This window comes from Centropristis striata, chromosome 10, assembly GCF_030273125.1.
Source record: "Centropristis striata isolate RG_2023a ecotype Rhode Island chromosome 10, C.striata_1.0, whole genome shotgun sequence".
Lineage (NCBI taxonomy): Eukaryota > Metazoa > Chordata > Actinopteri > Perciformes > Serranidae > Centropristis > Centropristis striata.
The window spans coordinates 38,659,105-38,675,548 of NC_081526.1; the positions used below are offsets into that span (position 1 = coordinate 38,659,105).

Sequence of the window (16,444 nt, forward strand, 5' to 3'; positions counted from 1 at the left end):
CAGCACAAGGCATATCGCTGAAACATAACAAAGAATCCCCTTTAATTTGTGAAATACTAAACAATCCCTGCATGAATATGTGACACACCCTCCCCCGGATGTGCTGAATCTGCTGCCCAGCTCCTCCTGACTCTTTTGCACCTCTCTCCACTCGCTTTCTGTCTCACATCTCCTCACAGACTTCCCTGTCTCTGCCTCTGTCAGCACACAGCTCAACACTGGCCTCTTTGATGAATCTGGCCAAAAACAGCCTGCTGGTGATTTACTCTGGCATGCATACACATACACACATGCACACACAGGTGTGGGGCAAATGTCATGTTGGGTGAATTAAAACAGTGTTTTAGTTTTTAGTGAAGGCAGCGTGTTGGCAGTACGAGCACCTTCAAAGACACAGAGAGGATCAAAATGTCGGGCAGAAGAGTGGTGAACCTGTAAACAGAGAGCCGAGGCCAGCAGACCAATGAAACAGGAAACACGTCAGTTATGGGAATTAACCAGGACAACATGGAAAAGCGAAACAACTTTAACGCCTAAGGATTAATAAAATCATATTTTGATGTTTAACCCTCTTCAGGGCATTATATTCTCCTCACAACTGAGTCACTGTGGGCAGATTCTTCACTACAATATAAAAGTCCTGCACAAAGAAATCTCTATACACACATTTTCAATCGCCTGCAAGTGTTTTCAATATTGAAAAAGCAACAACAAAGAAATGGCTTCACATACTGTCCATGTAGAACTATTTACATTTTTTTCCCCCCAAACTCTGCTTACAACCGCTTGTCCTCTCCTCTCTGCTCTGTGTAAACAGCCCAAGTTTCACTGAATTTTTGTCACATGACTGTTAAGCTTAGCTGTTAAAACTGCAAAGTGAGAAAGAATGACAGTAAAGTGTTTACCCTTTATGTCAGCTCGCTATGAGCAGTCTCAATGAATTTACTATAAATATCACAATACGGGCACACAATATATATATATACATAGGGCCAGCTGGTTTGACTATGGAGAAGCGAATGATGGCAGCAACCAATCAGGAGGAGGATCAGAGTCCAATATGTACCTACCCTTTCTGTTTAGATGAATTGCTGGCGTGTTGTGTGAATTGCTGGTGTGTTGTGTGAATTGCTGTTGTGTTGCATGAATTGCTGGTGCGTTGTGTGATTTGCTGGTGTGTTTTTGGTGAATTGCTGGTGTGTTTTTGATGAATTGCTGATGTGTTTTTGGTGAATTGCTGGTGTGTTGTGTGAATTGCTGGTGTGTTGCGTGAATTGCTGGTGTGTTTTTGGTGAATTGCTGGTGTGTTGTGTGAATTGCTGGTGTGTTGTGTGAATTGCTGGTGTGTTGTGTGAATTGCTGGCGTGTTGTGTGAATTGCTGGTGTGTTTTTGGTGAATTGCTGGTGTGTTGTGTGAATTGCTGGTGTGTTGTGTGAATTGCTGGTGTGTTGTGTGAATTGCTGGTGTGTTGTATGAATTGCTGGTGTGTTGTGTGAATTGCTGGTGTGTTGTGTGAATTGCTGGTGTGTTGTGTGAACTGCTGGTGTGTTGTGTGAATTGCTGGCGTGTTGTGTGAATTGCTGGCGTGTTGTGTGAATTGCTGGAGTGTTGTGTGAATTGCTGGTGTGTTGCGTGAATTGCTGGTGTGTTGTGTGAATTGCTGGCGTGTTGTGTGAATTGCTGGTGTGTTGTGTGAATTGCTGGCGTGTTGTGTGAATTGCTGGTGTGTTTTTGGTGAATTGCTGGTGTGTTGTATGAATTGCTGGTGTGTTGTGTGAATTGCTGGTGTGTTGTATGAATTGCTGGTGTGTTGTGTGGATTGCTGGTGTGTTTTTGGTGAATTGCTGGTGTGTTGTATGAATTGCTGGTGTGTTTTTGATGAATTGCTGGCGTGTTGTGTGAATTGCTGGTGTGTTGTGTTAATTGCTGGCGTAAAAATGTAATGTTTTTTTATAGGATCTGGTTCGTGCCAATGATTCATTTTTGGCCAAATTTTAAATGAGACATGTAGAATAAAGTTATTTTGATGAAATATCTATTTTAAGCTTTTATTTGGTCATTCTCTCAGTTTGAAGCCTTCACAGCACATGATTTATTCAAGGACTGTCTAAAATTTGAAAATCTGAAAAATAATTCCACTTTTTACTTGTTTCTCACTATGATAAATGGTGTTATTTTGGTGATTTTATTTTAAAGAAAACATGTCTTTCAAGCAGCAGGTTGTGGGATTCAGAAGGTTAAAATACAACAGCATGCTTAAAGATCTTTTATAATCTGTCCCAATTCAGGAGCTGAATCCTTCAAAAGTTCTGTCTCTTAGAAGAAATGAAGCGGTCCTCACCTTAACTCTCATGTCGGCGTCGGTGAGGACCATGTAGAAGTCATCATGGGTCATGCTGAACTCTTTCCTCAGCTCTGTGATCAGATCCTGGTTCACCAGGTCCTCCTGACGAAGACCCTTCATGGGTTTGTCATTTTCTGGAAGAAAGAGAGGCAGCGGTAAGACACTGAAACTGTTTCTATTCACACTATTTGATTTTTTAAGGTAAAGGTCTGACAAATAAAAGCTCTTACACAACTGAAATAAAATCACAAAACTGTCAGACTTCTTCTCATGTTGAATGAAGTCCAATTGTGATGATTCGTTCCCCGCCAAATAAACCATAATAACAAAAACACAGAGTGCAGCTCTGAAACATTGGAGCAAAATTTGTTTTCCGTTGCTAAACTCAAAGCAATTTCCTTTTGAATAAAGTGTCTGACCTGAAGGTGAAGTGGACTCTGCAAACTGTGAATCAAAGAAAACTGGACAAATAGTCTAGACGGAATTGTCCAAAAAGTGAAAGTGAGGAGCATTTATGGGTACAAGTCAGGAACCGGCCTACTTTACTTATTTCAAGGGTGCTGAATAAAAAAAAAATGGTTCCCAAGCGAAATTTTTAGTTTTAGACTCTCATTTGCATATCAAAATGGCCAAATTGCCCATCTTGCTCAGTCGTTGGACCATTTCCCCTTAGTTTTTTTGTAAGTAGCCAATCAAAGATGAGGAAATTAGGTTTCTGGATCTATAGTCTAGAGTCAGAGCAAGGATATAGTGGAGGCTCAGTGTCCTTTATATATATATATATATATATATATATATGCAAAATACCAACTTTTAAGGTGAAAATAAGCATTATTTGTGTCATTTTTTAAGGCCGACATAAATATTCAATCAATATCACTTTCAAATGTTCCAGTTGGTATTTTGCATATATATATATGCATAAAAAAGACACTGAGCCTCCACTATATCCTTGCTCTGACTCTAGACTATAGATCCAGAAACTTAATTTCCTCATCTTTGATTGCCTACTTACAAAAAAACTAAGGGGAAATGGTCCAATGACTGTGCATGATGGGCAATTTGGTGGCCATTTGATACAAATTAGAAGGTTTTTTTTTGGACTCAGCACCCTTGAGATATGTAAGGTAGGCCGGTTCCTGACTTGTACCCATAAATGCTCCTCACTTCTTATAGGAGGCCTTTTTTCTGAAATCCGTCTAGACTAAAAGAGCAGCTTTTATTTCCTCAGACCTGGCATCACAAATCTACTGTAGCTGGAGTTCATACAGACCATCGAAAACCCTCTCACCACCACTCCCTCCATGCATGTGCAAACACACACACAGGGCACAGAGCGGTGTGTTTCTGTGGACGCTTCACACACACACTGTGTGCTGTAATGTGTGAGGAAAACCCCGGCTAATGCTAGAGACAGCACACACTGAAAAAACACAAACAAACTCTCATCCAACACATGCTGACGACCAAACAGGCAACTGGATGAGGTCACCCTGAACTGAGGGAGGGGCCACACTGAAAGAACTAGCTGTTTGTATACAGTACAAGCTCACACACACACACACACACACACACACACTGACCCTCTGGCCGGTACTTGGAACAAAAGTGTAAGCGAGTCCTGCTGACGTCACTGCGACTCTTTTTCCAGCATTCCTGCTGGATAAAACCTTGTTGTCATGCGGAGTGACAGACTCATAAAGTTTTACAAAGTGGGTTTGCATGTCCTGAAGTTAACACACACTAACCAAAGCCTCGGTTTTGAGACGGCCATAAAATGTCTCAAAATAGGAAAGGGCCGCCAAGCACAAATGACACAGCGCATTTCATAAAAAACAGCAGCGGTTTTGTTCCTTTTGAAGGAGTTGCTCTAAGCTTTTTAATAAAAAGGGATGTATTCAAAAGCTGGCATTAATGCATGTGTGTGTGTCAAGGCTATTATAGTTAACGAAAACTAACAAAATAACGAAAACTAAAATTGAAAAAACATTTTTGTTAACTGAAATAAAAATAAAAACTAGAGTTTTTAAAAAAACGATAACTAACTGAAACTGTATTTTGTGGTTACAAAACTAACTAAAACTAACTAAAATTATAGTGAAAATGTCCTTAGTTTTCGTCTTTGTCAACTTTTTTCATTCATAATTCAGTGTTTCTATTTGAACATGCAACACATGGTGAATATGTTTACTGAGACTGGGATGTTTACACTAGAACCAAAATACAAAACACCCAGAACTGTAAGAGTTAATAACCTTATTGAGGCTGAGATGATAAACCAAAGGAAATGAAGGCACATACCCATTACAAAAAAACTAAAACAAACATTAAAACTAATAAAAACTAAACTCAAACTAAGCATTTTCAAAAACTAAAAACTAAACTAAAACTAGAAAACTCACTCTAAAAACTGACTAAACTAACTGAATTTGAAAACAAAAATTCACAACGAAATTAAAACTAAAACTAATGAAAAATCCCAAACTATTATAACCTTGGTGTGTGTGTGTGTGTGTGTGTAAGATGAATTAAAAGCCTCATGAGTGAAGTTTCAATTTTTTTTAAATTATGAAGCTGGTCTAGGTGCATTCAGAAACTGCACCTTTAAACGAGTCGTCAGGGCCCAAAACTATCAAAACATATAGTCAGAAAGTGTCTTTTACATACATTCCCCGGCTGCAATGATGATGCAGAGATATGGAGATGGCAGATGCAGAAGAAACATAAACCAATCAGAGCAGACTGGCTTTTATCAGAAAGGGATCTTAAAGAGACAGGCGCTGAAATAGAGCATTTCAGACAGTGTAAATACAGGTAGGCTATGTTTACGCACACACAGTATAAGAAAAATAATGTTTTTTTGAAGATTTTGAAGATTAAAGCATGTGCAGTAAGCACAGTAGGGCTGGGCAATATCACAATATATATAGTCAAGGATTTATGATTGTGATTTTCAATAGTTTCACCAGACATTTCTGTTGGACTAATGTTGTTGTTAATTAACCAGTTTACTTGCCTTTTTTGTATCTCATAGTAAACCTCCAATCACTACTGATGTATATAACTCAAAAGCAGCTGAAAATGTACTTTAAAGGCCAAGTTTCTGGGAAACATGTTTATTTCTTGCTGAGAGTTATATCAGTAGATTAAAACTCCTCTCTTCATGCAACTTTGAGTCCTTAAAATGCATTGCTATAAAACAAAATGCAAATGTATTTACTCCTGGAATAAAGTCACAGTTTAAACCTGGTTTGTGTTGTGAAATTAAACAAAACTACTTGGTTAGGTTTATATATAGTCAAAACAATATTAATACACCACATATATATTTCTCTATATTGTCTCTATCATATACTTGAAAACCCAGTGGCTGAACTGTGTTACAGCATTATTAATATCATTTGTACATCACTTTTGTTCTGATTTTTGCTCATGGGAATGACGATAGAGAAAACCACAGAGGCTCCATGTAAGGCAGACATGTTCCTGTGTGTTTAAGATGATGCACAAGGAAGGATTGTATCCTGACTGTGGTTCCTCCTCCTCCACTCTACTTTAAATAACTCAACTGTCTCATATCTTACAGGAAGACCCACACACTGCTGACTCAGCAGCAGACAGTGACTTGTAAAGATTGACCTTTTTTCGGTCACATTTCCACTAAATGACTTGCTCCTTATGATGGTCAGAGGGAGAAATGTTACTGTGTGAATGTTCTGGCCAGCAGAGGCCACGTCTGCTGTCCTGTCCTCATCTTACCTTCCTTGCATCATGTCAAACTAGATGCTTTATGCAGCAAAGTCTATCATTCAGACTGCACACTGACTCTGCCAAAGCCACAGCACTGTGTTCTTTTCTGTGCAGGTGATAATACACCGAGCTCACTTCTGATTCCTGTGTGACGTTAATGTGCATGTAATCCTGTGGTGACAGTATATCACTATGAAACGCTGCACTTTCATTGTATTTTTAAAACTTATTGACTTACGTATTGTCTGACTGTTTGTCAGAAGGATTACAGAAACACCATTTTTATGAAACTTGGTATAAGGCTGTAGCACGGGCTGTTGAAATACCCATTACATTTTGGAGCAGATGTGAATCAAAGGGCAGATACACCGATTCATTTTTGCTTTCAGTAAGATTACAAGACTGCTGCATTTATGTGGTGTCAGAATAATGGGAAAAATCTGTTTCCCAATTACATTTTTTTGGCTCATTTGCTCTTTTTAGTCATGCAAATATTGGAAACAGCTATTGTGTAATAAAAATACAAATTTGACATAAAAAAAATACTTCCCAACTCTGGAAATGGGACAGTCTGAGCATGTGAATGCACCAATGGCTTTTGAGATGTGTAATCTCCGAGTGCCATTCTAGTTATTCAGTTGCTATATTAACAATATTTAGTTTGAGAGTTTCAGTTTAGAGCATGTTAGAACTTTACAGACTGAGAAAGATGCAGCGCTGACAGCAGCAAACTAAAGCTCCGTTTACATGATGACGGTCTGAACAGAAGACGCAAAAGTGGCGTCTCGTCTTCACTTTTTATTCCTCGTTTAGACGAGCGTTTTCAGGAGGAAATCTGCTGCATACGGTGACGCAAAAGTGTGTGAAATTGGATTGTATGCAGCCAGGCGGCATCACTTAAAGCCATAAGAGCATCTTTGGGCATGCAGAAGTTTTCACGCCACACATTTTCATCAGCTACTCCTTCCACAAAGTTCTCCTCCATCACTAGATCTCCCAGGTCTCGTTCACAGCCGTCTGGCTCCTCCCACCAATCGCTGCATCCAGAATGTGATGGAGGTAATTCCAGATCCTTCTCTGTTCACTAATACTATCTGTACATATCCTGGACATTTGGTGGAAAGACTCCTGTAAGTTTATTAGAGCTGCCAGAGCAGCTTGAAGGTCCCACCATGGAAATAATCCCACGTTTCTTTATTTCCTGTCCTGGAGCATGTATGTGACGTAAACACATACGTGACGTGAGCAGATCAGATCAGAGTTTTGTGTCTTGTCAGTGTAGACGACACGCTACGGAGGAGAGGATTACACTTTTACACTTTGGAGGCTGGTTTCAGATTTTTGCGTTTTTAAGCCCCAAAAACGCCGTCACCGTCTAAACGAAAGGCACTTCACATAAAATATTTTGTCGTTTTTACCCGCAAGCGTCCTCGTGTAAACGGGGCCTAAAGCTCTCTTCACTGTCAGAGTAAAACTTGGTGCTTCAGATTCTTCTAAACAGTTATTCTGAGGAGGTGCATGACTCTGATGGTTCTGCAGAGGAAGCAGTCTTTATGCAGTTTTAATAGGTTTGGGACCTGACAACTGCAAGCATCTCTTTCACAACGTATTTCAGCTACAAGCAAACGCCTTTTGAACCTTCCCATCACCCAATGAGAAAGTTGAAACTGCGAGGAGACACTCACCCAGCTGGTAGTGGTCTATTTTCATGGTGGAGTTGGTGAGAGAGCCGAAGATGGTGATGATGGAGACTTTCCTGATGGCCATTTCACACACAGACTCCAGGTACTCATCCCTCTGCTGAACATACATGGTGTGCTCCTCGCTGGGCGACGTAATCAGCTGGAGGAAGGGAGGGAGGTTAGAGTGTCAATGAAAAAATGCACACACACACATATACACCCACACACACACACAGAGCGCTGCAGAGGTGATGTTTACATTAACCTGCAGGCGGAGGATGGGGCATATTTTCCCAGCAACCCGCAGCACTGCTGTGATTAGAATCTATACTGGCTGCAAAACAGAGACACACAGTCTGTTAGCACACAGCTGAGCAGCCTGACAGAGATTTGTTCCACACACTCTGTGTCTGTTCATATCACAAACCACTTCAGTGTGATCATAAAACTGTGGTAATATAGAAAATAAGAGCGGAAACAAGTTAATGATTTAATGTCCCAAATCACCAGGGTGTTCACCCGTTTGTTGACCGTTAAAACAATAATCAACAATAGATTATTTATCCAGATGGGGAGATTTGTTGGCTTTCAGAAGTTTCTTAACTTCCCAGTTCTCTGTTTTGGAAAATAAACTTAATCTTATTGGAGTAACAATCCACTGTAGATGACCTCGTCCTGCTCCACAAGTCATTCTGTCTGAAACCTGAAATCTGTTCAACTGTGAAAGCCAAGACAAGTAGTTTCACCAAGGATTTATGTTTGTGATTTTCAATAGTTTCACCAGACATTTCTGTTGGACTAATGTTGTTGTTAATTAACCAGTTTATTTGCCTTTTTTGTATCTCATAGTAAACTTCCAATCACTACTGATGTACTGTATATAACTCAAAAGCACCTGAAAATGTACTTTAAAGGCCAAGTTTTTGGGAAATGTGTTTATTTCTTGCTGAGAGTTATATCAGTAGATTAAAACTCCTCTCTTCAAAAGTCGTATTGCCCCAAATATCCAAGTATTCCTTAAAAGCTGCTGTGTGTAAGTGGATGGATATGTGCAGTTTAATAATGCTGCTGTGTGTGAGCACTAATATTTTCCCCTGGCTGCAGCCTGAGCAGCAGATGTGCCAGGCCAGAGAGAGGTAGTGAGTTATGTCATGCTCTCACCAGCAGCCGCCTCCTGTTCTCAAAGTAGTCCAGGAAGGAGGCCAGAGACCCTTTGGGCGGGGGCGTGGGCCTCTTGGTGGGCTTGGGGTACTCCTCTTTCTCAGGGTACTTTGACAGCTTCTTTCCATTTTTCTTTCCCCCGATCTTCTTCCCTCCTCTCCGCTCGGCTTTCTTGGCAGCCTTGTCGTTCTTCTTCTTCTTCTTGTCGTGCTTGTCGTGTTTCCCCTTCACCTTCTTGGTGGGACTGATGTCGGTGAAGGTTTCTGTCTCTTCTACATCGCTAACCGTCGGTCTGCTCGGCTCGTACCTGTCCTCGTACTCGTTAGTCAACACCTGCAGAGATAAACATATGTTGTTTACTGCACTGTAAACGATTGTCTTGTAAATTAACAGTAAAATACTGGCAGCAGGGTTTCCAGCATTCTACTGTTAATTGTACAGTTCCTCTACTGTTATTTACTTTACAGTATGTTACTGTGATAAAACCACATACTGAATTACAGTAAAATCCTGCATTTCATTGATTTTTACAGTAGACTAAAACACAGTATAGTGCTGAAGCTAGTTGCAATATTGTTGCAGTATAATATAAAGTCATTTTTTGTAAATAGAGCATATTACTGTCTGAAAGCCAATTACTATGAATTAAGCGCTGTCTTCACTGTAACCTCAGTCATTTTAATAAACCATATACTGAATGAGTTAGTTAAATAAAATACAGCCATTAAAAATGTGGACAAGAAGAGACTTAGAAAAAATCATAGATATATATCATATAATTTATGGGAAACGGCAAGCTACCTACAAATATTGCCCAGAATGCATTGTTTTCTACAGTATAATAACTTTTTAATGGAAAACAGTATGTTACTGTCACAATTTGGCTGTTTTCTTACAGCAATTTGTTACAGTGTGAGTAATAAGAGTATATATGTTAAAACATTTCTTGTCCCATTGATTCCAGAGTCTGGTTTATATTTTCTGGCTCAGAATTCTCCTTGTACTTGAAGTGAAAGAGTAATTAATTTAGCAGTCAACATTAGAGAAACAAATCCAGTTACCACTTCAGTTTTAAATCCATCTAAACTCTAATACTAACAAATAATGCTCTATTTATACATGACAAATAGACATAATCATTCAGGAAAAATGTGATATCAAGGCTGAAAAGATGGAGAAAATTCTGAAAAAAAATGTCAGTTTTTAAGAGAATTTAAGAGAATTCCACATTATATTAATTGTATTAATTGTCTGTTTGTGAGCAGGATTACAGGAACTGGGGCCAAGGGAGAACCCAATAAATTTAGGGGACGATCTAAATCACAATGCATTAATTATTTTAAAATAAAACTTAAATGTTTTCATTTTATTTCAAATTTTTAATTTTAAATTGCGAGAAAGCCCTTCTGGTTTAAATATGGTGTTAGAGCCATTTTGTACATTGTGGAGAAGCTGATAAATAATTCAGATTTGTATTTCATAGTTCATAGTTCTTTATTGAGGTTGTAGGAATGGCTATTTGTTCGTAGGAATTGCACTCTTCTTATTGGCTGAGATGTGTGTAACGTCATAATTGCTTACTTTGTTTTAATTAGGATTATGGAGACGAGGAGAGCACACTAGTTTTTGACCGTGCTCATAATTATTATTATATTTTGGATTGCTGCAGTTTATTGTTTGTAATGCTCAAACGAAAGGTTTTCAATAAACCATAAGAAAGAAACTGTGGGATTTTTTCGGCTTAAGACACGCGTCAACTACATCCTTACGCTCCATAATTGAAGTAAAACTAGACGGAGCCACACTAACATTAGTCAAAAACTATGCTCGTTGAGAAAACGGCGTATACGGACGGATACCTCTAAAGAAAGAAAGAAGATGGAACCAGCCAGACGCACGTTTTGGATGTGGATAAGCAGTGGTGGAAGAAGTATTCAGATCTCTTACTCAAGTAAAAGTACTAATACCACACTGTGAAATTACTCCACTACAAGTAAAAGTCCTGCATTCAAAACTTACTAAAGTAAAAGTACAAAAGAATCAGCATCAAAATGTACTTAAAGTATCAAAAGTAAAAGTATTGGCAATGCAGAATGGACTCACTCAGATTGTCCAAATATATTATTGTATTATTATTTTTGATGCATTTATGTAAGCTTTAAATTTACTGTTGTCAAGGTAGGGCTAAGTTTAACTACTTAATATACCTTTGTGTGGTTTAATTAGTACAAATTTTAAATCTGTTATGTTTTATGTTAAATCTCGACCTGAAAAGTAACTAAAGTAACTAAAGCTGGCAGCTAAATGTAGTGGAGTAAAAAGTACAAGAGTTGCCTAAAAATGAAATGAAGTACAAGTAAAAAGTGACATAAAATGGAAATACTCAAGTAAAGTACAAGTTCCTCAAAACTGTACTTAAGTACAGTACTTGAGTAAATTTACTTAGTTACTTTCCACCACTGTGGATAAGCCACCACGAAGTGCGTAATTGTTAAGTTGCTCAAAGTTTGCATAGAATAAACCCGAGACTCTTTCAGCTCACCTTCTCCCCTCCAGTCTTCCTCCTGCTGGGTTTGGTCTTGGAGGGTTTGTGTGTGGAGGGCACCAGCCTTCTGTGTGGATCTCTGCTGTCCTTGTCCGTGCGGTTGTCTCCAGCCGGGGTGGTCTTAGCCGGGACCCTCTCCCTCTCTCTGCGGTTGTAGTAATACGGCTCGGCGGTGGTTCTGGGGACGGGGAGCCACAGGGCCGTGGTCTGGGCCCTGGTTGGTTTCTGTGTAGTGGTGGTGGTGGTGGTGGTTGGTCGTTTTGTGGTGGTTCTCCTGGTGGTTGTTGTGGTGGGCTTGGTGGTGGTTGTTGTTGCTTTGGTTGTGGTTGTTGTTGTGGCTTTAGTTGTGGTGGTGGTGGGCCTGGTTGTAGTTGTTGTTGTTGTGGTGGTTGTAGTTGTGGTGGTTGGTCGTGTGGTTGTTGTCGTGGTGGTCGTGGCAGCAGTGGTTGTTGTTGTCGGCTTTCTTAGGATCTTCTTCCTCTCTGGTAAAACTTGGAAATATAAATGATTGACATTTAGGGCAATAATGTAAGTTAGCACAACAAAGGAAGCCAGTTGTCTGCTCAAAAACAAGTTGGTGAGTTGTTGTTACTTATATCTTTAAGTTGGGGTTCACAACAAGGGACAATAGTTCTGATAACTCTTATTTCTTTGTTGTGAAATGCGGGAAATCGGGGAAATTCGGTCATTAGCGAAAGCTAGCGGCTAACTGATGCTAGCGGCTAACTGGTGCTAGTGGCGCTGCTTGTTACAGCTACAAGAGTAGCCATTAGCGTATCAATGCTAACTCAAAATTGTGGTCGCAACATTAGCTGACATTTCATACAATCGTGCCAATTCAGCACATTGCAGAAGTTAGCAGAAGTAATGATTAAAAGTTATTACAATGTAAAATTATAAGTTCAAATATCTGAATTCAGAGTTGAGCAAACTCAAAAACAAAACTTAAAATATTTAGTTTAATATTTAGTAGTGCTCTCTGGTTTTCTTTCTACTGGAGTATCTACTGGTGCACACACACAGAAGGATAGACAATAGATACAGGATTTTCTTTCAATATTTACTATTTTGTGAACAAGTGCCTTGAGACAGAAGATTGATCCAACAATATTACATAAGTCTAATAAAGTTTAACTTAAAATGACTACTGCTATAATATTTGTGCAGTCTCTGTTAGGAGATTAAACCCAAACTATTTGCAGCTAGTTATGTCCACCAAGCAGGTTCTTTATAGTGCTATTTGTCAGGACTATTTGTCAGGACTATTTGTCAGGACTAAGGAAAAACTACTGTCCCAATTTTCATGAAACTTTGTGGAAGGATGAAACATGAGTAAAGGAAGAACCCATTACATTTTGGAGCGGGTCCGAAACACATGGCGGATACAGAATCAGAATCAGAAATATGAGTTCTCATGGCTCACCTGATCTGTTATCTTCACTATTTTAAGTCACACAAATACTGGAAACAGCTTTCAGCGTGTCGTTTAAACGCTCTGACCAATATATTACAATACATCTTACTTCCCAGCATCCATGTTGTTTCAACATGACAAATTTAAGTTTATGTTGGAAGAAAGACTGAAATTAGACTATGTGAGCAGTGTGTGAATGCCTGGTTGGCCTTGCTGGAGGTCTGCGTGCCATTCTTTTTATTTTGAAATTGTGCAATAATTTTGGAGAGCAACATTTCTTTCCAGGAACAACGTCCCCTTAACATTGTCACTGACTTCATGGAAGCTGAGTTAGTCTGATGAAATAGCTACTATGAAAACAGTTCTTTGGATACTGTTGAGTTCTGAAAAATGTAAATTTACATTTCTTTGAGAAACACAAACCAACGACCAGCTACTGTACGGGAGCGGAGACAGAAGTCTCACAGATATATTTCTGGTCAAATTAAACTGAAGTCTGCATGGCTGGGTATTGGTTTTTTTGTATCACTTGTGATTTCTGTGATTAAAGAGTATAAACTCACCTGGGAGCATGCCCTCCTCCACCTGGCCCTCCACACCTGCTGCCTTACACTTCTGGACGAAGCCTTTCTGTCGCAGCTTCTCCAGCTTCCTCATGGGCGACTGGTCGATCACCTCGTACATGGCCTCCAGCCTGACGGGGTACGGGTACCTCTCCTCCACCTGCAGGGTCTTCTTCAGCAGCACCATCCCAAACTTACCTGCAGGTCAACACATACAAACAGTGTCAGGCATCATGCCATGTTTGAGCTGTGAGTGTGAGTGTGCATACAAAAACATTCAGACATGATTCAGTTTGAGGTTCCTTTAAGCACCTTCACTAACTAAAGGAGGGACAAGTGATGCTTGTAACACTTTTTGTCTCAGCACCTAAATAACTCCTGATATTTCTGTGTTAGAACTCTGAGATTTTGCATCTAAATGTCCTTATTTGTCTTCTACAAATTGCAACATCTCCAACTATATCACATAATTGATTAGCTAATATAGATATATAGATATATTGTTCTAACCATTACCATGGACATTTGGAGCAACAAGAATGGAGAGATCTTATGCACTACATGCACAGGCATTTATCTGTATATATATTTATATCTAAATGCATCAGTCTAATCAGAGGTAAGTTGTTACACTTTTCAAAAGGGTGTTACAAGCATCATCTGTCATTGTTTAACCAACTGTAGCAGCATGGTGGTTTGAGATCAGCATAAATACTTCCAGTTTTACTATTCTTTCATTCCTGAAAATCAGTGTTTTGACTGTAAAACCTGCACAGGGCTATGGCAATCCACATGCAAGGTCAGTGAGTAGTTGATACATGAATGTCAGTGACTCTGAGGTCATTTTATTTGTGAAATTAGTGCTGTTACAACCATCCCTGGTCTCCCCTAAAGTACACTGCTTTAGAAGAAGGAAACACAAGGTCATTGCGGCAGACACAAACAGTCTTCACTTCCTCCAGAATGAACCCTCTCATTACCTTTCTCCAGCTTGAGGAAGCTCATGAGTCTGGGGATGAGCGCCGTGTCCAGCGGCTCCTCCATCACCTTCCCGTCCGTGCTGATCCGCCTCACCTTGCCCCCCATCTCTCCCTCCTGGTGGAACATGACGACCTGGTGCACATGTCGCTCTGCCAGCTCGCAGTAAACATCTGACTTCAGCAGAGACATCATGAGCCGGTAGTAACCGTCTGAATCATGAGGTGCTGAGATCACCAGGACGCGGTTCTTCCCTGCGAAACTGGCCAACAGGTTTGGTGATACGCCGCTGCTGGGCATGCGGGCCACCCGAGCTCTGGGTCCCGGAGTACCCTCATCCTGTTGTATGTCCGGCTGACGGGGCAAGCTGATCTGCCTGGCCCCCCCAGTCCTTGGCCCTGCTCTCCTGCCCTGCACAGTCCTCATCCTGGTGGAAACTGGAACACTTTCGTCCGCCTGCACATCCTCCTCCTCCTCCTTCTCCTTCCTGGAGCTGTGCACCGAGATCGCCGAGCCAAACCCGGGGCGCATTCGTCCCACGACGCGCTCCTTGTCCGAGGAGACAAACTGGGCACGTCCCGGTCTGGCGCGTCTGGAAGGCTGCACCCGCTTCAGGTGAGTCTGTTGGTCGGCTTCGCCTGTCCACGTTAGCAGATAAATCAGAGCTAAAATGAGAACAAAAGCCCCCCTCATGGTGGCGAGATGTCAGATAGAGTGAGGGGAGATAAAGATCCAGTGGTGCAGCGCGATCCGGGCGCGTCTTTAGTGCATTTGAGGTTGTTAATTAATGAATTCCAGATGAGGACATACAGTGTGCAGGATCATCACATAACAGTGTGCCAGTGATGTGTTTCAGAGCATGCCACTCCACTGTCTGCTCTGTGTTCGTTACAAAGGGAGAAAGAGAGAGTGCGTAAAGAGTTTATATCCACAAGTTCATCTCAGCGATACTTCCGTTTACACGTATGGTCCCGGGAGATCATCTGCTATAAAAACACCAGAAACTTTCTAACACTTCCTCAGTCCTCTGGGGAAATGAATGAAGTCTTTCGGAGAAAAGTTTCGGACCACGTCACATCTCTGAAAAACACCCTCCCGCTCCCGTTAACGCCCTGATAAGTTAATTCATCCAATTAATCCTCGCGTATTGTTTATGTCCAACAACCCGAGTCGACCATCTGAGCAGAGGAAGGAGGAAGCAACGAGAAAACGCGATAAATGTGCTCACTGCGCTGACTCTGCTCGGGAGAAAAGTGGCTGTGCTCCTCCGCAGGTTCTCCTTTTGGCAAAACGGAGATCTGGAGGCTCTCCCAGGAACAAACCTCAGCCTCCGGACTCTTGGCGACGCTCTGGCAGGTCCTGCCCCGAGACTGACGGTTGCCAGTTCAGTCTGCAACACCCATTTCAGCAGAAAAAAAAAAAAAAAAACTACTTGCAAAGTTTGCGTCCTCGCGCTGGGCTGGTTTTAGGTTTCACCGCAGCACAACATATTAAACAGCTGACTGGAAGAAACTTTCACAATATGTAAGAAAAGTGAAACATGCTGCTCCCCTGCTGGCCAGATTACTGGCAGGAGAAATGACCATAATCAGACTCAGTGTCAAGTTCCTCTTTTAAAGCCAAGAGAGAAACGCCCCCAAACCCCATCCCTGGTCCCTGGTCCCTGATCCCTGATCCCGGTCCACCACTTTACTCCAAGTGCTCCGTTATTTTCTTATTTTGCTGTGCAGAAATTCTCAGGAAACAGATCATTTACAGGGGAATACAGTGCTGGTGTATTTTTGAACAGACCACCGGGCTGACCTCCTATTTACTCTCCCTCCACTGTTTATAATGAAAAAAGAGAAAACTGAATGTTTTTTTTGCCAAAATAACACAATTACAGTGACCAGCTTTTGCTGCTTTATAGTGGCTCCTTTAGCCCATTTAGACTCTTTCCATTTCCTCTAAGAAAGTTCCCCAGTTTGGCTTATAATTAAGGCCTAAGTAAAGAAAAGTAAACCACT

General features: G+C 40.8%; 1 protein-coding gene across 1 annotated transcript in view; it reads right to left on the reverse strand.

Moving 5' to 3' along the window:
* The window catches only part of ccdc80 (coiled-coil domain containing 80), a 26,484-nt gene extending 10,407 nt beyond the window's left edge, over window positions 1-16,077 (reverse strand). The window contains exons 1-6 of the mRNA XM_059342199.1: window positions 14,441-16,077; window positions 13,461-13,658; window positions 11,481-11,974; window positions 8,939-9,271; window positions 7,781-7,937; window positions 2,343-2,479 (exon numbers count right to left, since the gene is read on the reverse strand). Of these exons, the coding sequence (XP_059198182.1) occupies window positions 2,343-2,479; window positions 7,781-7,937; window positions 8,939-9,271; window positions 11,481-11,974; window positions 13,461-13,658; window positions 14,441-15,131 (2,010 nt within the window). The 5' untranslated portion in view covers window positions 15,132-16,077. The remainder of the gene's footprint in view (window positions 1-2,342; window positions 2,480-7,780; window positions 7,938-8,938; window positions 9,272-11,480; window positions 11,975-13,460; window positions 13,659-14,440) is intronic.
* Between the last annotated feature and the right edge of the window lie 367 nt (window positions 16,078-16,444).